Source organism: Drosophila novamexicana, unplaced genomic scaffold (assembly GCF_003285875.2).
Source record: "Drosophila novamexicana strain 15010-1031.04,08,12 unplaced genomic scaffold, DnovRS2.1 tig00004549-arrow-arrow-pilon, whole genome shotgun sequence".
Classification (NCBI taxonomy): domain Eukaryota; kingdom Metazoa; phylum Arthropoda; class Insecta; order Diptera; family Drosophilidae; genus Drosophila; species Drosophila novamexicana.
In genome coordinates this window covers 1,553,765-1,573,171 of record NW_020825047.1, presented here as the reverse complement: position 1 = coordinate 1,573,171, position 19,407 = coordinate 1,553,765, and the positions used below count along the sequence as shown (strand labels likewise).

Below are 19,407 nucleotides of genomic sequence, written 5' to 3'. Positions count from 1 at the left end.
TGGAATTTTGAGTGGAAAAATATGGCAGTGTGACTACTGTGCCGTGTCTAATGATTCTCACACGAAAATGTATGATCTTAGTGCTAAAGTGCTAAACCTGGAAAAACATTATGACGGCTTAAAAGCAACATTAGAGCAGAATTGCATTGCCAAAACTGTTCCTAATCTTGCTACTAAGCATATAATAAATACAAAGACTCAACAGCGATCAACAATCTGTTTCAACAGCTGAACTCGGTCACTACCCGTCTATGCAGCCGAAACGCATGCAGAGTTTGAGAGCGAATGTTCCGTATAAATTCGAAAAAAGTAAAAGAGGAAACGGGCAAATAATAACAACACACTTGTGGTTGGCGAAGCGCCTAATTGCTTACATGTTGGTAAATTCTTAACCAAAACGCACCAGGGGCGGTGTTAAGATATGTTGCTAACAATCTTAAAGGTAATGTTGAAGCGCTTACGTGTTTCAAGCTGGTTAAACTAAATGCGGATTTGTCATCAATGCGATATGTCAACTTTAAGTTAGGGGCTCCTGAACCGTTATTTACAAAAGTCTGTAACACTTCGTTTTGGCCATTATCATTAAAAGTGACTAGATTCGTGCACAGGCCTAATAAATATGGAAGCAGCCAGTCGTCTAATTTCGCTGCACTCGGCTCCCTTCGATATTTGCTGCGATGACTGGATGACTAACCTGTTGCGTGCTGCAGCTACTCTTCACGCACGCTCTTTATCAGAGTGCTGCCCTTACTTCGAGTTACGCTCTCTTCATCGGACTGCGTTTTGACAATCGGTAAGAGGCTCTTCGATTATATTATAAGGCCGTCGCTTGCATTGGCCACTCTCTTCGCTTGAATTATTTGGAATTCTGGAGCGCTTTTCTTTATGTTCTTTATCGGCGCCAGGGCGACAACTAGCTAGTCGCTCATCTGATAGCCTTCACGTTTTGGGAAATAATTCCTTAATGCCATCACACCATTCAATTGCGACTGCGTTGATGCTGGATTCAGATAAAGCTACTGGTAATCTCAAGATTTATTAACAGAACATATCTGGAATGCGAACTAAATCTCAAATGCTTCACATGGCAACATCCGAATGTGATTTTGATGAGATGGCTTAACTCGGATTTCTATGACGCTGAATTTTTTGATACCAGAACCTTTTGTGTCCTTCGTAAAGACAAAGACGCTGTTAAATTTCAGCGCGACACACATTGCGATGTGAAACGCTACGGCTAAATTACGATGTCTCTACACTGGACCAGTTGGCCGTGCTTGTGGGCGGCGGCACTGGCACTATTTGTATACATATGTGTCTCATATTTTCTGCCTAATAGCCCTTTCGACCTATACAAAGCGCATGTGTGCAACATTCGCAGCATTCACCATAGTCTGAACGCCTAATGTTCGCTATGTGTTATGGGAGATTTCAACCTTGGCGAACTGGCATGGTCGTCGTTTCCTAATTCCACATCCTATCTGCCATTCAATGTTCATCATCCACACGAAACTATTGTAATTGATGAATTATGTAGTATGGGCTTATCCCAAATTAATACAATTTTCAACCAATTGCATAAAATATTATATCTAATTTTTCAGAACTTAGACATTTATTTTAATTTAAGTAAATGTTTAACTAGTAGTGACATGCATCATGTTCCAATCCTATTGTTAGTACATTTTATACATTCTTGCCTCTTACACAGTCATTTAACTTCTATGACTATAATCTTACTTACTGCAACTTTAATATTATCAATAACTGTTTTTCTACTCTCGATTGGCAGAGAATCTTATCGCATAGCAATTTGGACTACTGCTTTGATAGCTTTATCTCAGCTCTTCATAACGTTCTGCATTATCATGCCCCACGGAAAAGGTTTGCATGGTTTGCCTTGGCAAAAAAAAGAGTCTAAAAACACTTAAAAAACTACACAAAAAATTTTTGTAAGAAATTCTGTAAATATCGGAGACTCTCCGATTGGGAAAGCTATTCTCTACAAAAGCGAGAGTTTGAATTTTTAAACAAATTTCTCTATTACCAAAATATACTCAATATACTCAATATCAAGCATGGGATTAAGATTTGCCCAAAAAAGTTCTGGTCGTTTGTCAATTCGAAAAAGACAACCTCATCGATGCCATCAACTTCAGGTAAAGCAGATCTCTTCGAGAGATTTTTTAGGTCGAACTTTTAAAAATGTTATAATTGCGACGAGGGCTCCATTTCTAACATTTTTAATTTAGGAACTATTATATTTTCAAAGGAAGATTTCTATGCAGCCGCTAGAAGCATTCATGAAAACAATTTTATTGTACTTTGCCACCAATATATTTCGGTTGCACATCGGCATAAGACAAAGTATAAACAAGTAAGAGGTTCTAGTCGGCAGCTCCCGACTAGGGGATACCTTGAACCCCTTCTTCCAAAATCAAATATAAATATATATATATTTTTTATTTTAGAAGCTATATGTCACGTTTGGTGACTCAAGCTCTTATTATTTACCAAAATTGCCCAAAAAACAGGATATCGATTTTTATCGATTGCTGGAAAACGGAGTAAGTTATCGATTATCGGAAACAAACTCGATCGGCGCATGGGCTCCGGACTCTGCCGGGCAGATCTACAGTGACCAATTTAGCAATCTTACAATTTTTGCATCCAGAGCTTTGAGCGTCGTTGTCAGGTTGATGCAGTGTATACTGATTTTTCTAAAGCCATCAATAAGGTCAGTCACGTCGTTCTCGTAAAGAAACTGTCTAGGCTAGGTTATCACTCTTCTTTATTAAGCTGCTTAAAATGTTATCTGACTGATCGTTATAATCGCGTACTGATCAACAATACTTTCTCCGCACCTTATGTCGCATCTTCGGAGGTACCTCGCGCGAGTTGTCTTGGTCCGCTTCTATTTAACTTGTTTATTTTTGTTATAGGGAATTGCTGCCGCTCGTCTGATTATATATTATTTGCCGATGACCTTAAAATATTCAAATGCATTTCGTCTCAGTTTTCTCGGTTTTGCAGAAAGACGTAGACAACCTGTCTGAATGGTGTAGTAATAGCCAGTTACCACATAACTAATCTAAATGCTATCATAGCACACTAAGCAAATGTGTTTATGGCATTCTGTTATCCTATTCCATTAATGGGCAAACACTAACTCGAAAATCAGAAGCTTTGTACTAAGCAGTAATTTTCGACTCTAAGCTCTTATTCATTCAGCATATAAACTATATTATGCCTAAGGCGTATGCGATGTTTCGGGTTGTTTGGCGCCATTCTACCCGGTTTAAGGACCCGTTCACAAGATTATCTTTATATTCGGCCTTTATGCGGTCAATATTAGAGTATGCTTTTTGTATTTGGAGCCCATCCGCAATTGTGCACACAAATAGGATTGAAAGGCTGCAAAAACAGTTTTTAAAATTTAATTTGCATTGCCTTAACTTTGCTGACCCCTTACCGCCATACAGAGCTAGGTGTCGATTATTACATTTGTCATCTCTGGAAGATAGAAGAGTGATATCAGCTTTGCTTTTTCTAAACAATCTAATTGTGGGAATTATTGACTGGCCTTCCCTTCTAGCACGCGTTAACTTTTATGTGCCGATCAAGACTTTGCGATATAAGTAACGTGCTTATGTAAGTAACAAGCCAATCAACAGATCATTAAAGCTTTATAACAGTCTTCCAACTGAAATGCATTTCGATATTTTTGCCAATAGTGCTCATATTAAACATAAGCATAAAGAATTCTTTCTTTAAAACTAATGAGCCTTACATTTTCTTTCTTTCTTTTCTTTCTTTCATATTTTCTGTTTAGTTAGTTAATTATTTAATGTAATATTTTTAAGTTAAGAAAACCTGAAAGCTACCAGCATTGGTTCATAAATAAATAAATAATTCCGATCCCTTGATAGGGACTCGGGCTGGTAAATCAGTGACCATTTCAAGAGTTTGGTGAAAATGGTCTTCAGGAAGTGTAAGCGGATTGATCCTGTGCACAACACTGTTAAAAGAATCTAAAACGATAATTAGATTAAGAGATCTGTTTATTAATTGCGCACACGATTAACCTGCAGTGAGGACATTTCATGTAGACCATCAATAAGTTCGTTTGACGAAGACGGCAATAGAAAATTTGAGTCTGATGGCGATGACCAATCGACATCTGGAAGAATAAAGTCCCCAAGAACTACTAAAAGGTCTCTATCAGAAAGTAGGGCGCCGATAGATTTAATAGCTTGTTTTTTAATAATTAATGTGAAAAAATTCGTTATTGTAAGTGCATTACTACGAGATACCCGAGATATTTAAACAGCCTTGGAGGACCCACGATCAAAATGTTAAGTCCTATACCTTATAATTTGTGAAATCGACGTTTCCAAACATTCCCCATACCTTATTTAATTATTTAATCATCGCACGACCCATCAGTTTAGTCAATAACCCAATCTGACATATTTTATTATAATTTGTATCATTTTATTTTCAATCTGCCAACAAAAATGTTTAAAATTTTCTGTTAACAACAAAAAAGAATAAACATATTAAGGTTGCATTATAAGTATTATACACAAAATTATGGACGCAGATAAAAAACCAGCATGGGGACAGAAATGCAGCAAAGGTAGTTTTCAAATAATTCGGTTATGCAGCCACAATAATTGCCTACCACACCCATATAGGTTGTCTACTCCCGCTGCGCATTGTTGCTACCATAATGGGTTTCTTTGCGTTAATCTGCGCTTACACGAATCGTGTATCAATGTCGCATGTTATCACAAAGCTGGTTGTATCCAAAAATCGAACGGAAACACATACCGGCGTGTGTCCGCCGGAGAAGGTGTCCACGGAAGAAGCAGGATACTTTGTAAGTGGACAAAAATTCTATTTAATATTAACTATTATTTTATCCATCTGAATCCAATCCCCCGCAAACAGACTCCAGGCACGTATGAATGGTCTGAGCAGCTACAGGGCTTAGTACTGGGTAGCTTTTACATCGGCTATCTAATCACCCATTTGCCCGGTGGCATATTGGCGGACGAATTCGGCGCAAAGTGGGTCTTGGGCATCAGCTTGTTAATCTCCGGTCTGGCCACTGTTTTTTCCCCGATTGCTCTTCAATATGGCCACGAATGGGGATTGATGGCAATGCGTATTATAATGGGCGCGGCACAAGGACCCATTTTCCCTGCTCTTACTACGCTCCTTTCTCATTGGGTACCCGCCAAAGAGCGCGCCACATTGGGAACCTTCTGTTACAGCGGAGTTACCGCCGGTACTGTGCTTAGCAACTTTTGCTCTGGATTAATGCTTCACAGCTTTCATTGGTCGATAACTCTCTATGTTTTTGGCAGCGTAACTATCCTCTGGTTTATATTCTTTGTAAGTGTTTCATTTGGTTTTTACCTACCTGACAGATTAGTGTAGATGTCAGTATAATTCTAGCCCTTCATGCGTTTATTCCGACAGATATTGCTATGCACTAGTTCCCCCTCCGGACATCCATGCATCAAACCTAAGGAAATGGATTATCTGGAAGAACTTATACCAAAGAAAGCTGATAAGTTACCGATACCCTGGAAACAAATGATGCTTAGCAAGGCCATGCTCGCTGTGATCATCAGCCAAATAGGGCATGACTGGGGATACTATGTGATGATATCCTGCCTGCCCAAGTACATGGCCGATGTACTTCAGTTTTCCATACGCTCCAACGGCATTTTGACCGCCTTTCCCTTCCTTGCGATGTGGGTCAGCTCACTTTTGTCTGGCTTTCTGGCCGATTGGCTAATAAGATCAGGCAAATTGTCAATAAATCTTGAAAGAAAGCTGTTTACGTTTATTGGTAAGTACAGCTGAATTTTTTTTGAAAAATATTTTAAATTCTTTAAGCTTAGGCGCCTTTTTCCCGGGACTGTTCATGGTCATAGCCTCGTACACCGGTTGTAATAAGACCTTGGTTGTGGTGTCTTTTACCCTATCGCTGTTCACCATGGGTCCGTACTATGCTGGCCAGAAACTGACGCCTTTGGACATGTCACCTAGTTTTTCGGGCACTATTATGGCCATTACTAATGGGCTCGGCTCATTTGCCGGCCTGTTTTCACCATACATTGTTGGTGTTATGACACCTAACGTAAGTGGCATTCGCTTAAAGCTGACTTATCAGATTAGTTTTTTAAATAAAATTCTCTATTTCTCTCCAATTGCAGGCTACAATGAATGAATGGCGTTGGGTATTCTGGTTGGGACTTGTTATTTTAGTAGTTTCTGCCATCATATTTTGGATCTGGGGCTCGGCTGAAGTGCAGCCCTACGATCCAAGAGCCGAACAAAAAAAGGAGGGATAGGCACCTGTGCTGCGTCGCCTATATCAATATCGCATATTTTTTCGGAATTTACTTTAAGCTCGACGTTACTAATAAGTACATTTTTTTTTTTTTATTTGTAAGCATTTGTCATAGCCTTGGACTGTTCAATGGGTATAAGGGTATATTGTGTTTGTGCAAAATCCAAATGTATGTAACAGGCAGAAGGAAGCATCTCCGACCCCATAAAGTATATATATTCTTGATCAGCATCAATAGCCGAGTCGATCTAGCCATGTCCGTCTGTCTGACCGTCCGTCCGTCCGTCCGTCCGTCCGTCCGTCCGTCCGTCCGTCCGTATGTATGAACGCAAGGATCTCAGAACCTATAAGATCTAGAGACTTGAAATTTTAGATGTAGATGCTCCTAGTGCCTGCGCAGATCGAGTTTGTTTCCGATAATCGATAACTTACTCCGTTTCCGAGCAATCGAAAAATCGATATCGACATTCTGTTTTTTTTTAGCAAATTGGGTAAATAATAAGAGCTAGAGGCACCAAACATGATATACTGCTTCTAGAATATTATAGATATTTCAAGTATCCTTTGTTTCATACCTATCGCCACATCCCCGCTACCACTCCAGAGCTATAAATCATGTTAATAACCCAACTTTTATTGCCAACCAATTTAAACCACAATTTAAATGCAATTGATTTTTTTAGAATACGCAAATATTCTATGGTACAATAAATTATACTGTAGAAAATTTCATAAAGATCGGTCAAGAAAAACCAAAGTTATATGCAACTGCGCAATTGAATGGGGCAGCAGCTTTAAGAATTTCTGTATACATGTACACACACACATTCATGCGCGTCTGCTTCGCATTCTAATAGCATGGTAATTGCATCTTTTTTTTGTAATGTTATTTTAGTTCCTTTTTTTATCATAAGTACTTAATTGTTGGTGTGGCTGCTGAGTAGAGGCATAGCAAGTAGTGCGGTCTGTCGCGAGTTCGAGCCCTACCGGGGAAAGTATTATTATTTTTTTTTTTGCTGGTGTGGCTGTTGAGTAGAGTCGACAGTAAGTAATGCGGTCAGTTGCAAATTCGAGCCCTGCCAAGGGAAATTTTTTTTAAATATATTTGGTGTTAAAATAAGAGGGTTCAGGGTATCCCCTAGTCGGGAGCTCCCGACTAGAACCTCTTGTTTATTTTAGAAGCTATATGTCACGTTTGGTGACTCAAGCTCTTATTATTTACCAAAATTGCCCAAAAAACAGGATATCGATTTTTATCGATTGCTGGGAAACGGAGTAAGTTATCGATTATCGGAAACAAACTCGATCGGCGCATGGGCTCCGGACTCCGCCGGGCAGATCTACAGTGACCAATTTAGCAATCTTACAATTTTTGCATCCAGAGCTTTGAGCGTCGTTGTCAGGTTGATGCAGTGTATACTGATTTTTCTAAAGCCATCAATAAGGTCAGTCACGTCGTTCTCGTAAAGAAACTGTCTAGGCTAGGTTATCACTCTTCTTTATTAAGCTGCTTAAAATGTTATCTGACTGATCGTTATAATCGCGTACTGATCAACAATACTTTCTCCGCACCTTATGTCGCATCTTCGGAGGTACCTCGCGCGAGTTGTCTTGGTCCGCTTCTATTTAACTTGTTTATTTTTGTTATAGGGAATTGCTGCCGCTCGTCTGATTATATATTATTTGCCGATGACCTTAAAATATTCAAATGCATTTCGTCTCAGTTTTCTCGGTTTTGCAGAAAGACGTAGACAACCTGTCTGAATGGTGTAGTAATAGCCAGTTACCACATAACTAATCTAAATGCTATCATAGCACACTAAGCAAATGTGTTTATGGCATTCTGTTATCCTATTCCATTAATGGGCAAACACTAACTCGAAAATCAGAAGCTTTGTACTAAGCAGTAATTTTCGACTCTAAGCTCTTATTCATTCAGCATATAAACTATATTATGCCTAAGGCGTATGCGATGTTTCGGGTTGTTTGGCGCCATTCTACCCGGTTTAAGGACCCGTTCACAAGATTATCTTTATATTCGGCCTTTATGCGGTCAATATTAGAGTATGCTTTTTGTATTTGGAGCCCATCCGCAATTGTGCACACAAATAGGATTGAAAGGCTGCAAAAACAGTTTTTAAAATTTAATTTGCATTGCCTTAACTTTGCTGACCCCTTACCGCCATACAGAGCTAGGTGTCGATTATTACATTTGTCATCTCTGGAAGATAGAAGAGTGATATCAGCTTTGCTTTTTCTAAACAATCTAATTGTGGGAATTATTGACTGGCCTTCCCTTCTAGCACGCGTTAACTTTTATGTGCCGATCAAGACTTTGCGATATAAGTAACGTGCTTATGTAAGTAACGAGCCAATCAACAGATCATTAAAGCTTTATAACAGTCTTCCAACTGAAATGCATTTCGATATTTTTGCCAATAGTGCTCATATTAAACATAAGCATAAAGAATTCTTTCTTTAAAACTAATGAGCCTTACATTTTCTTTCTTTCTTTTCTTTCTTTCATATTTTCTGTTTAGTTAGTTAATTATTTAATGTAATATTTTTAAGTTAAGAAAACCAGAAAGCTACCAGCATTGGTTCATAAATAAATAAATAATTCCGATCCCTTGATAGGGACTCGGGCTGGTAAATCAATGACCATTTCAAGAGTTTGGTGAAAATGGTCTTCAGGAAGTGTAAGCGGATTGATCCTGTGCACAACACTGTTAAAAGAATCTAAAACGATAATTAGATTAAGAGATCTGTTTATTAATTGCGCACACGATTAACCTGCAGTGAGGACATTTCATGTAGACCATCAATAAGTTCGTTTGACGAAGACGGCAATAGAAAATTTGAGTCTGATGGCGATGACCAATCGACATCTGGAAGAATAAAGTCCCCAAGAACTACTAAAAGGTCTCTATCAGAAAGTAGGGCGCCGATAGATTTAATAGCTTGTTTTTTAATAATTAATGTGAAAAAATTCGTTATTGTAAGTGCATTACTACGAGATACCCGAGATATTTAAACAGCCTTGGAGGACCCACGATCAAAATGTTAAGTCCTATACCTTATAATTTGTGAAATCGACGTTTCCAAACATTCCCCATACCTTATTTAATTATTTAATCATCGCACGACCCATCAGTTTAGTCAATAACCCAATCTGACATATTTTATTATAATTTGTATCATTTTATTTTCAATCTGCCAACAAAAATGTTTAAAATTTTCTGTTAACAACAAAAAAGAATAAACATATTCAGGTTGCATTATAAGTATTATACACAAAATTATGGACGCAGATAAAAAACCAGCATGGGGACAGAAATGCAGCAAAGGTAGTTTTCAAATAATTCGGTTATGCAGCCACAATAATTGCCTACCACACCCATATAGGTTGTCTACTCCCGCTGCGCATTGTTGCTACCATAATGGGTTTCTTTGCGTTAATCTGCGCTTACACGAATCGTGTATCAATGTCGCATGTTATCACAAAGCTGGTTGTATCCAAAAATCGAACGGAAACACATACCGGCGTGTGTCCGCCGGAGAAGGTGTCCACGGAAGAAGCAGGATACTTTGTAAGTGGACAAAAATTCTATTTAATATTAACTATTATTTTATCCATCTGAATCCAATCCCCCGCAAACAGACTCCAGGCACGTATGAATGGTCTGAGCAGCTACAGGGCTTAGTACTGGGTAGCTTTTACATCGGCTATCTAATCACCCATTTGCCCGGTGGCATATTGGCGGACGAATTCGGCGCAAAGTGGGTCTTGGGCATCAGCTTGTTAATCTCCGGTCTGGCCACTGTTTTTTCCCCGATTGCTCTTCAATATGGCCACGAATGGGGATTGATGGCAATGCGTATTATAATGGGCGCGGCACAAGGACCCATTTTCCCTGCTCTTACTACGCTCCTTTCTCATTGGGTACCCGCCAAAGAGCGCGCCACATTGGGAACCTTCTGTTACAGCGGAGTTACCGCCGGTACTGTGCTTAGCAACTTTTGCTCTGGATTAATGCTTCACAGCTTTCATTGGTCGATAACTCTCTATGTTTTTGGCAGCGTAACTATCCTCTGGTTTATATTCTTTGTAAGTGTTTCATTTGGTTTTTACCTACCTGACAGATTAGTGTAGATGTCAGTATAATTCTAGCCCTTCATGCGTTTATTCCGACAGATATTGCTATGCACTAGTTCCCCCTCCGGACATCCATGCATCAAACCTAAGGAAATGGATTATCTGGAAGAACTTATACCAAAGAAAGCTGATAAGTTACCGATACCCTGGAAACAAATGATGCTTAGCAAGGCCATGCTCGCTGTGATCATCAGCCAAATAGGGCATGACTGGGGATACTATGTGATGATATCCTGCCTGCCCAAGTACATGGCCGATGTACTTCAGTTTTCCATACGCTCCAACGGCATTTTGACCGCCTTTCCCTTCCTTGCGATGTGGGTCAGCTCACTTTTGTCTGGCTTTCTGGCCGATTGGCTAATAAGATCAGGCAAATTGTCAATAAATCTTGAAAGAAAGCTGTTTACGTTTATTGGTAAGTACAGCTGAATTTTTTTTGAAAAATATTTTAAATTCTTTAAGCTTAGGCGCCTTTTTCCCGGGACTGTTCATGGTCATAGCCTCGTACACCGGTTGTAATAAGACCTTGGTTGTGGTGTCTTTTACCCTATCGCTGTTCACCATGGGTCCGTACTATGCTGGCCAGAAACTGACGCCTTTGGACATGTCACCTAGTTTTTCGGGCACTATTATGGCCATTACTAATGGGCTCGGCTCATTTGCCGGCCTGTTTTCACCATACATTGTTGGTGTTATGACACCTAACGTAAGTGGCATTCGCTTAAAGCTGACTTATCAGATTAGTTTTTTAAATAAAATTCTCTATTTCTCTCCAATTGCAGGCTACAATGAATGAATGGCGTTGGGTATTCTGGTTGGGACTTGTTATTTTAGTAGTTTCTGCCATCATATTTTGGATCTGGGGCTCGGCTGAAGTGCAGCCATACGATCCAAGAGCCGAACAAAAAAAGGAGGGATAGGCTGCGTCGCCTATATTAATATCGCATATTTTTTCGGAATTTACTTTAAGCTCGACGTTACTAATAAGTACATTTTTTTTTTTTTATTTGTAAGCATTTGTCATAGCCTTGGACTGTTCATATGAAAACGAAATAAAAACGAGCATAAGCCTATAAAGCAAATGTCCAACTGTCTCTTAGTTCGATCGTATGTTCGCATCGATAACGGAAACTCGAAACTATCCTCAAAATCTTACGGGCTTGAAGACGCCCCTTATCCTCAATCCAAGCAGAGACAAGATTTGGGAATATAATTATAAATACGATTATTGAAAAGTTCACTTCAGGCCCGAGCGTATCCTTACTGATCACTTTCGGTTGGAAAAAATAAATTTGTCTAACTTGTCTAAATGTATACCATTTTAAATAAAACAGGTTTAATGTTAAATAATCACAAGCTTTTTGTCAGGAAAACACTGCACAAACAAAGCAAACAACTCAAAAACAAAAAAAAAAAATGTGCTTTCGATTACATCCACCAAATGGAAACAGAGGATGAGGACAAGAGACCTGTCTGGGCTCGCAATTTTAGTCATGGTGGGTTAAAAATGGACATCGATAATTTAGCACATTCCCACCAAAATCACATTGCCAGGCTGCCTACTGCCGCAACGCGCTGTCATCACATTAATGGGGTTTTTAGCGTTAATCTGTGCCTATATAAATCGTGTATCAATCTCGTTTGTTATCACCAAGCTGGTTGTACCCATGAATCGAACGGACCAAAATAGCGGGGTGTGTCCGCCGGAGGTGTCCGACGACGGCTTAGGAATCAATGTGAGTTTACAAAGGTTCCGTTTTATATTTACTACTAATTAAGGCATCCATCTGAATCCTTTTCCCCGAAAACAGAGTGGAAGCACCTATAAATGGTCTGAGCAGCTACAGGGCTTAGTACTGGGCAGCTTTTACATTGGTTACTTTTTCAGCCATCTACCCGGAGGCATTTTGTCAGACAAATTCGGCGCAAAGTGGATCTTGGGCATCAGCTTATTACTTTCCGGCATGTGCACTGCTTTTACTCCGGTTGCTATTTTTTATGGGGCCGAATGGGGCTTGATAGCCATCCGTATTTTAATGGGCGCGGCACAAGGACCCATTTTCCCTGCTCTTACTACGCTCCTTTCTCATTGGGTACCCGCCAAGGAGCGCGTCTCCTTGGGCACCTTCTGCTACAGCGGGATTACCGCCGGTATCGTCATAAGCAATATATGCTCCGGACAAATGCTCCACTACTTCGACTGGACGATTACGCTTATTACTTTTGGGTTTACAACAGGAGTTTGGTTTATATTTTTTGTAAGCTTTATTTTATTACTAAGCCAATACGTCAGCAATCACCCGACTTGTAAATAATTTTCAGTACGCTGCTAATTGTTGCCTTAATCTGTAACCATTGCAGATCTTACTAGGCACTAGCACACCCTATGAACATCCATGCATCAGCCCTATGGAAATTTCTTTTTTGGCCAAGCAAATACCAAAAAAGTCAGATAACATCCTGATACCCTGGAGACAAATACTGCTTAGCAAGGCTTTATTCGCAGCGATCATCGGCCAGATAGGGCATGACTGTAGCTACTACGCTATGATTTCCTATCTACCCAAATATATGGCCAATGTTCTTCAGTTTTCCATACGCACAAACGGCATCGTGTCCACTTTCCCCTTTGTCGCGATGTGGGGCAGCTCGCTAATTTCTGGATTAATGGCCGATTGGCTAATTCGTACAGGGAAAATGTCCATAAATTCAGAACGAAAATTATTTACATTTATTGGTGAGTACAGTTTAAAATATGACGGCCCGTCTGGTTATACCCTGTATACGGTTAATGTATAGGGCGTAAACAGGGTGAGGAAATTGGTTTAGAACCTTTTAATTTTTTTTGTTTAACTTAGGCGCCCTTTTTCCGGGATCGTTTATGGTAGCAGCCTCGTATGCCGAATGCAATAAGGGCCTAGTTGTGGTATTTATTACCCTAGCGCTGTTTACCATGGGTCCGTACTATGCTGGCCAAAAACTAACGCCTATGGACATGTCACCCAGTTATTCGGGCACTCTTATGGCCATCATTAATGGCATCGGGGCTGTAGCCGGCTTGATTTCACCTCCTATTATCGGTGCCATGACTCCTAACGTAAGTGGATTAAGTTGATGCTTTTTTATATGATGCGTTGTGTATATATATAATCCTCTTTTACTCTTCCATTGCAGGCAACATTGTATGAATGGCGTTGGGTATTCTGGTTGGGTCTGGTCATATTAGTATTATCTGCTGTCTTTTTCTGTCTCTGGGGCACGACTGAAATGCAGCCGTACGATCCAAATTTTTCTGCACAAAATGCTGCAGTGAACACAATGAGCATGTAATGTGCGCGTATTAAAAATACCTGTATCGTCTTCTTATAATTAAAATACGTTGAAATTGATATCGATTTCCCATCCTCTTTTCTTTTTTGATGATTTACGTAAAGTCAAGTGTGTCACGAGCCGCACGGCAATTCGATATAAGGTAGGTGTGCGTGAGTGAGTGCGAAAGGTGAACTAAATTTGCATACCTTGAACGACGTCTCGTAACGCCATTTCTACCGGTAACCTGCCTTCGTTTAATGGATAAGTTCGGGGTCAGCCCAGATGGCTTCAACTGTAAATTGATCTCCATGTTGGCAGTTAAAGGGATCACATATATGTCCCAGTTCCCTGTCTTGATGAAACAACAAGTCCACATATATTGATTTTTATTCCTTGATCAAGATTTAGATATTCTGGTATTTAAGATGTTTAAAAAGGCGAGTATTATATAATTTTTATAAGCCTTTCAAAATGAGTATATACGTTTGAGTATACATGTTATTGATAACAACGAAAACAATATTCCTTTCAATTTCATTCCCCGAAGACAACAAATTTTAGATTATTTTTAGACTCGTCAAAGATTCATGGAGAAACATAGAACGTAATCAACAGCTTTATTATAAAACAAATAAGAGGTTCTAGTCGGGAGCTCCCGACTAGGGGATACCTTTAACCCTCTTCTTCCAACATCAAATATATATATATATATATATATATATATATATATATTCATTTTTAGGAGCTATATGTCAAGTTTGGTGACTCTAGCTCTTATTATATACAAAAATTGCCCAAAAAACAGGATCGATATCCCGATTTTTATCGATTGCTTGGAAACGGAGTAAGTTATCGATTATCGAAACAAACTCGATCTGCGCAGGCACTAGGAGGACGTACAGCTAAAATTTCTCTAGCTCTTATAGGTTCTGATATCCTTGCCATCATACATACGGACGGACGAACGGACAGACGGACATGGCTAGATCGACTCGGCTATTGATGCTGATCAAGAATATATATACTTTATGGGGTCGGAGAAGCTTTCTTCTGCCTGTTACATACATTTGGATTTTGCACAAATACAATTTACCGTTATACCCATTTTTAATGGGTTCATGGTATAAATACCCGATGCATCAACACAAAATTAAATTTAATTTAATCAATTAATCTAATTTTAACAGTGAAAGTAGTAGGAATAATAATGGTCACGAACATATGTATATATGCCTAATAAGTTTAAAGTCGCACCCTACAATCTATCAATATAAGCGGGGAAACGACGCATATATTTAAATACACATTTGGCCCGGGTATCTCTAATCAAATTTGGCTAACTTGTCTACAAGTATCACTTTTTAAATAAAACAGAAAATAAACATGAAGTAAACCAGCTTCCAATTTCTAATACTAAATGGAAAAAGAAGATGCGGATCATAGACCCGGCTGGGGACGCACCTGTAGTTATGGTACGCTAAGATTGATTATTTAAAAAAAAAAAGTACCACCCAACTATGGTAACCACGCCCACATTGACAGGCTGCCTACTGCCACTGCGTATCCTCATCACCATAATGGGTTTCTTTGCGCTAATCTGTGTCTATACGAATCGAGTCTCGCTTTCACATGTTATCACCAAGCTGGTAATACCCATAAATCGAACGGATGATAAATCAGGGGAGGATGTGTGCCCCAAGGAGGAGGAGCCGAAGAACGACAAAGGATACAATGTGTGTGTGTATACAGGGCCTGATTTCTCATGTTCGTTGTAACTATTTACAATGTGGATAAAATAGCATTAGCAACATCAAACTATAAATAATACAACAAAACGTTGCATCACGTCCACTGCACACAGCTTACATGATTTTGAGAATACAGACCACCTAATGATCGCCCAATTCATTTAATTTATAAATATTTATCACAAACAGAACGAAGGCACTTACGAATGGTCCGAGGAGCTTCAGGGCGTAGTTCTGGGCAGCTTCTACGTCGGCTATCTAGCCGCCCATCTGCCCGGAGGCATATTGGCGGACAAGTTCGGCGCAAAATGGATCTTGGCCATCTGCGTATTGATATCCGGCTTGAGCACTGCTTTATCCCCGCTGGCTCTTGAATATGGCGCCGAATGGGGATTGATGGCAATCCGTATTATAATGGGGGCCGCACAGGGACCCGTTTTCCCGGCTCTGACCACACTCCTCTCCTATTGGGTACCCGCCAAGGAGCGCGGCTCATTGGGCACATTCTGCTATAGCGGGGTGACTGCAGGTACCGTCATTAGCAACTTATGTTCTGGATTTTTGCTTCACTTCTATCATTGGTCGGTAACACTCTATGTTTTTGGCATCGTAACTGTGGCCTGGTTTATATTATTTGTAAGTGTTTTATTTATTTTATACCTGAATGACCAGTTATGTTCTAGTACTTCATCTTTTTACCCTGACAGATATTCCTGTGCAGCAGCGCACCCAAAACACATCCATGCATCAAACCTAAAGAGATGGCTTACCTAAACGAAAAAATACCAGAAAAGACGGGTAAGCTGCCTATACCCTGGAAACAAATGCTGCTTAGCAAGGCATTGATCGCTGTGGTCATCAGTCAGATGGGTCATGACTGGGGATACTTTGTGATGATATCCTGCTTGCCCAAGTACATGGCCGATGTACTTCAGTTTTCTATACGCTCCAACGGCATTGTGACCTCCTTCCCCTTCCTTGCTATGTGGTGCAGCACTCTCTTTTGTGGATTTCTGGCAGATTGGCTAATTCGTACAGAAAAAATGTCCAGAAATTTAGAACGCAAATTGTTTACGTTTATTGGTAAGCAAAATGTAGAGGGTATCAGACATTCAAGATAATTTTCGACTTTTTACATTCAGCCGGCTTTTTTCCTGGAATGTTTATGGTTATAGCCTCATATGCTGGATGCAATAAGACCTTGGTTGTGGTTTTTTTTACCCTATCGTTGTTTACTATGGGTCCGTACTATGCTGGCCAAAAACTAACGCCTATGGACATGTCACCCAGTTATTCGGGAACTCTTATGGCCCTCACTAATGGACTCGGTTCTATAGCCGGCTTGTTGTCACCTCCCATTGTTGGTGTTATGACACCTAATGTAAGTGGGACGTTTTTACTAACTAACGATATTAAACTGTCTTTACAGGCAACTTTGAATGAATGGCGTGGCGTATTCTGGTTAGGATTTGCTATATTGGTATGTTCTGCCACCGTATTTTGGATCTGGGGTACGGCAGAAATACAGTCATACGATCCAAATTCCCCCGCGCATAAGGACTCAGAAAAGTGAATATTCTTGGCGAAAAACACTTGGTACCTCAATCGAATCTTTATAATATTGTTATGGATGTGAGGAATATCAATAATACGCAGATGTATACTTAAGTCCTGTGTGCATCAGTAAAATAAGAAATCATTGTGAATACACACGAAATTTCTGCCGCTTGATGTCGCCAATACCAAGTAAATACCAAGTCTTGCCAGCGCCAGATTGGCCTTGAAGCCCACTCAAATTGACAGATAGAGAAATGGGGTTGACATTCCATTAGTATCGGTAAAAATGACAGACGTTCCAATTAGATATACCATACCCATTTATAATTAGGTAAAAATTTATTCGTAATAATAATATATATGAATGTGACCCGAGAGTAGCGCTAATGAAAAGAAGGCCGGTGCTTCAAATTTAACCTCAAAAATTTGCAATGTTTGTTTGAATTGTGGTTAATTATGAAAAATGTACAAAAAATAAAAGGAAAACAAAAATGGATAGATGGTTTTTAACAAAATTTATTAAAATTTAAAATGTTTGTTTACCAACAATGCATTGATATCTATTGATTGGCAGGTCCAGAACAGTTTTGTAAGAGGCGTAGTAAGCTTGGTGTCAGCAAACTTATTCTAACTTTATTCACAGACGCGCAGCAGGATCAAAGACACGGCTGGGGTTGTACCTGTATTCATGGTAGTCTAAAATTCAATTCAAAGGGCCGTTTTCCCAGCCCTGGATGCAATAAGACCATATTTACCCTTTCGTTGCCTACCATGGGACCGTATTTTGCTGGCCAAAAACTAACGCCTATGCACATGTAAAACCAGTTTTCCAGAATTCCATTATCAGCGTTATGACACCTAACGTAGGTGGGACAGGGGTCAAGATGAATTTTTCGATTTTTTAATTCCCTGAACCCATTAAAAATGGGTATAAGGGTATATTGTATTTGTGCAAAATCCAAATGTATGTAACAGGCAGAAGGAAGCATCTCCAACCCCATAAAGTATATATATTCTTGATCAGCACCAATAGCCGAGTCGATCTAGCCATGTCCGCCTGTCTATCTGTCTGTCCGTCCGTCCGTCTGTTCTTCTGCCCATCTGTCCGTATGTATGAACGCAAGGATCTATGAACCTATAAGAACTAGAGACTTGAAATTTTAGAAAAAGGTGATCCTAGTGCCTGCGCAGATCGAGTTTGTTTCCGATAATCGATAACTCCGTTTCCAAGCAATCGATAAAAATCGATATCGATATCCTGTTTTTTGGGCAATTTTGGTAAATAATAAGAGCTAGAGTCACCAAACTTAACATATAGCTTCTAAAATAGAATATATATATTCATTTGATGTTGGGAGAAGAGGATTCAGGGTATCCCCTATTCGGGAGCTCTCGAGTAGAACCTCTTACTTGTTTTTCATTTATTTGGTGTTGGAATAAGAGGGTTCAGGGTATTCCCTAGTCGGGAGCTCCCGACTAGAACCACTTACTTGTTTTATTTAAAGAAACCACTTCAAAATATATATATTAGAAAATATTATCAAATTTTTCAACTAATGGTATATTTTGGGGCTGGGGTTGTGGCTCTAGTTGGGATTTACTTTGTTGGTATTATCTGCCCTCCGCTTTTGGATCTGGGACACAGCCGACGGACAGTCATATGATTCAAATTATATACATATATATATATAAATGCTCTATATATGCAAATATTATAGGCGGCTGGTCAAAGACAGCTTAAACCAAATTTAAGTTATTGTAAGTATACACAAATTATCTGCCGCTTGACTTAGAAAATGCCAATCGAGCCCTGTCAGCGCCAGGTTGGCATTGAAGTCCACTCAACCTGACAGTGAAATAAAGTGACATGCCGTTAGCATCATTAAAAATGCAGACTTGCCAATTAGTTGTTTTTCTAAAGGTATGTATAAAACAAGAAAATAAAAGCGTTTATTCGATTCGTGTCGTTTTAAATTTGTGCAAGTGTTAAAATGTCACAGTTCAGGATTTTAATACAAAAATGAACAAATTCAATTGTGATCAAAATTATTAAAATTTATGTATATTGTTTTAGAATAGCCAAAGAAATAATAGACCTTGATAGAATACTCATCCTTGACCAATTGTTCCTATATGTAATATATATTTTATAACTCCTCTGGCTAAAATCATACAACAGCATTCAATATATTATATATTATATATATATATATATATATATATATATACCCTGAACCCAGGGTATTATGTATTTGTGCAAATGTAAG

At 39.3% G+C, this 19,407-nt stretch overlaps 4 protein-coding genes across 7 annotated transcripts; all 4 read left to right on the top strand.

Annotated features, from left to right (window-relative positions):
- Window positions 1-4,494: 4,494 nt before the first annotated feature.
- LOC115769202 (putative inorganic phosphate cotransporter) lies at window positions 4,495-6,482 on the top strand. 2 transcript variants are annotated; one of them, XM_030713908.1, is made up of 6 exons: window positions 4,495-4,639; window positions 4,698-4,882; window positions 4,954-5,400; window positions 5,464-5,863; window positions 5,916-6,154; window positions 6,231-6,482. In XM_030713908.1, the coding sequence occupies exons 1-6, from the start codon at window positions 4,594-4,596 to the stop codon at window positions 6,366-6,368; spliced, it is 1,455 nt and encodes a 484-aa protein (XP_030569768.1). In that variant the 5' UTR covers window positions 4,495-4,593; the 3' UTR covers window positions 6,369-6,482. The 2 variants fall into 2 exon arrangements, with proteins under 2 accessions (XP_030569768.1, XP_030569769.1); XM_030713909.1 differs by having other exon boundaries at window positions 4,496-4,639; window positions 5,488-5,863; window positions 6,231-6,479.
- Window positions 6,483-9,615: 3,133 nt separating this feature from the next.
- On the top strand, window positions 9,616-11,591 carry LOC115769201 (putative inorganic phosphate cotransporter). Of its 2 annotated transcripts, none has more exons than XM_030713905.1 (6): window positions 9,616-9,714; window positions 9,773-9,957; window positions 10,029-10,475; window positions 10,539-10,938; window positions 10,991-11,229; window positions 11,306-11,591. In XM_030713905.1, exons 1-6 carry the CDS (start codon window positions 9,669-9,671, stop codon window positions 11,441-11,443), a joined length of 1,455 nt encoding a protein of 484 aa, XP_030569765.1. In that variant the 5' UTR covers window positions 9,616-9,668; the 3' UTR covers window positions 11,444-11,591. The 2 variants fall into 2 exon arrangements, with proteins under 2 accessions (XP_030569765.1, XP_030569766.1); XM_030713906.1 differs by having other exon boundaries at window positions 10,563-10,938; window positions 11,306-11,589.
- Window positions 11,592-11,856: 265 nt separating this feature from the next.
- LOC115769199 (putative inorganic phosphate cotransporter) lies at window positions 11,857-13,908 on the top strand. 2 transcript variants are annotated; one of them, XM_030713904.1, is made up of 7 exons: window positions 11,857-12,019; window positions 12,078-12,259; window positions 12,335-12,354; window positions 12,412-12,781; window positions 12,885-13,260; window positions 13,382-13,620; window positions 13,698-13,908. In XM_030713904.1, exons 1-7 carry the CDS (start codon window positions 11,863-11,865, stop codon window positions 13,851-13,853), a joined length of 1,500 nt encoding a protein of 499 aa, XP_030569764.1. In that variant the 5' UTR covers window positions 11,857-11,862; the 3' UTR covers window positions 13,854-13,908. The 2 variants fall into 2 exon arrangements, with proteins under 2 accessions (XP_030569764.1, XP_030569763.1); XM_030713903.1 differs by having other exon boundaries at window positions 11,858-12,019; window positions 12,335-12,781; window positions 13,698-13,907.
- A 1,269-nt stretch (window positions 13,909-15,177) lies between these two features.
- Window positions 15,178-17,627, top strand: LOC115769203 (putative inorganic phosphate cotransporter). Its single transcript, XM_030713910.1, has 6 exons — window positions 15,178-15,307; window positions 15,378-15,568; window positions 15,773-16,219; window positions 16,291-16,666; window positions 16,726-16,964; window positions 17,013-17,627. Exons 1-6 carry the CDS (start codon window positions 15,253-15,255, stop codon window positions 17,154-17,156), a joined length of 1,452 nt encoding a protein of 483 aa, XP_030569770.1. The 5' UTR covers window positions 15,178-15,252; the 3' UTR covers window positions 17,157-17,627.
- Window positions 17,628-19,407: the final 1,780 nt, after the last annotated feature.

Bases quoted from the DNA above. Each gene is read 5' to 3' on its own strand.
- LOC115769203 (XM_030713910.1), top strand. From the start codon at position 15,253: ATGGAAAAAGAAGATGCGGATCATAGACCCGGCTGGGGACGCACCTGT. The intron at 15,569-15,772 runs GTGTGTGTGTAT...TATCACAAACAG, and splicing joins AGAACGACAAAGGATACAAT to AACGAAGGCACTTACGAATG. The intron at 16,667-16,725 runs GTAAGCAAAATG...TTTTACATTCAG, and splicing joins CAAATTGTTTACGTTTATTG to CCGGCTTTTTTCCTGGAATG.
- LOC115769201 (XM_030713905.1), top strand. From the start codon at position 9,669: ATGGACGCAGATAAAAAACCAGCATGGGGACAGAAATGCAGCAAAG. The intron at 9,715-9,772 runs GTAGTTTTCAAA...ACACCCATATAG, and splicing joins GGGACAGAAATGCAGCAAAG to GTTGTCTACTCCCGCTGCGC. The intron at 10,939-10,990 runs GTAAGTACAGCT...CTTTAAGCTTAG, and splicing joins AAAGCTGTTTACGTTTATTG to GCGCCTTTTTCCCGGGACTG.
- LOC115769199 (XM_030713903.1), top strand. From the start codon at position 11,863: ATGTTAAATAATCACAAGCTTTTTGTCAGGAAAACACTGCACAAACAA. The intron at 12,782-12,884 runs GTAAGCTTTATT...TAACCATTGCAG, and splicing joins GAGTTTGGTTTATATTTTTT to ATCTTACTAGGCACTAGCAC. The intron at 13,261-13,381 runs GTGAGTACAGTT...TGTTTAACTTAG, and splicing joins AAAATTATTTACATTTATTG to GCGCCCTTTTTCCGGGATCG.
- LOC115769202 (XM_030713908.1), top strand. From the start codon at position 4,594: ATGGACGCAGATAAAAAACCAGCATGGGGACAGAAATGCAGCAAAG. The intron at 5,401-5,463 runs GTAAGTGTTTCA...GTATAATTCTAG, and splicing joins TCCTCTGGTTTATATTCTTT to CCCTTCATGCGTTTATTCCG. The intron at 5,864-5,915 runs GTAAGTACAGCT...CTTTAAGCTTAG, and splicing joins AAAGCTGTTTACGTTTATTG to GCGCCTTTTTCCCGGGACTG.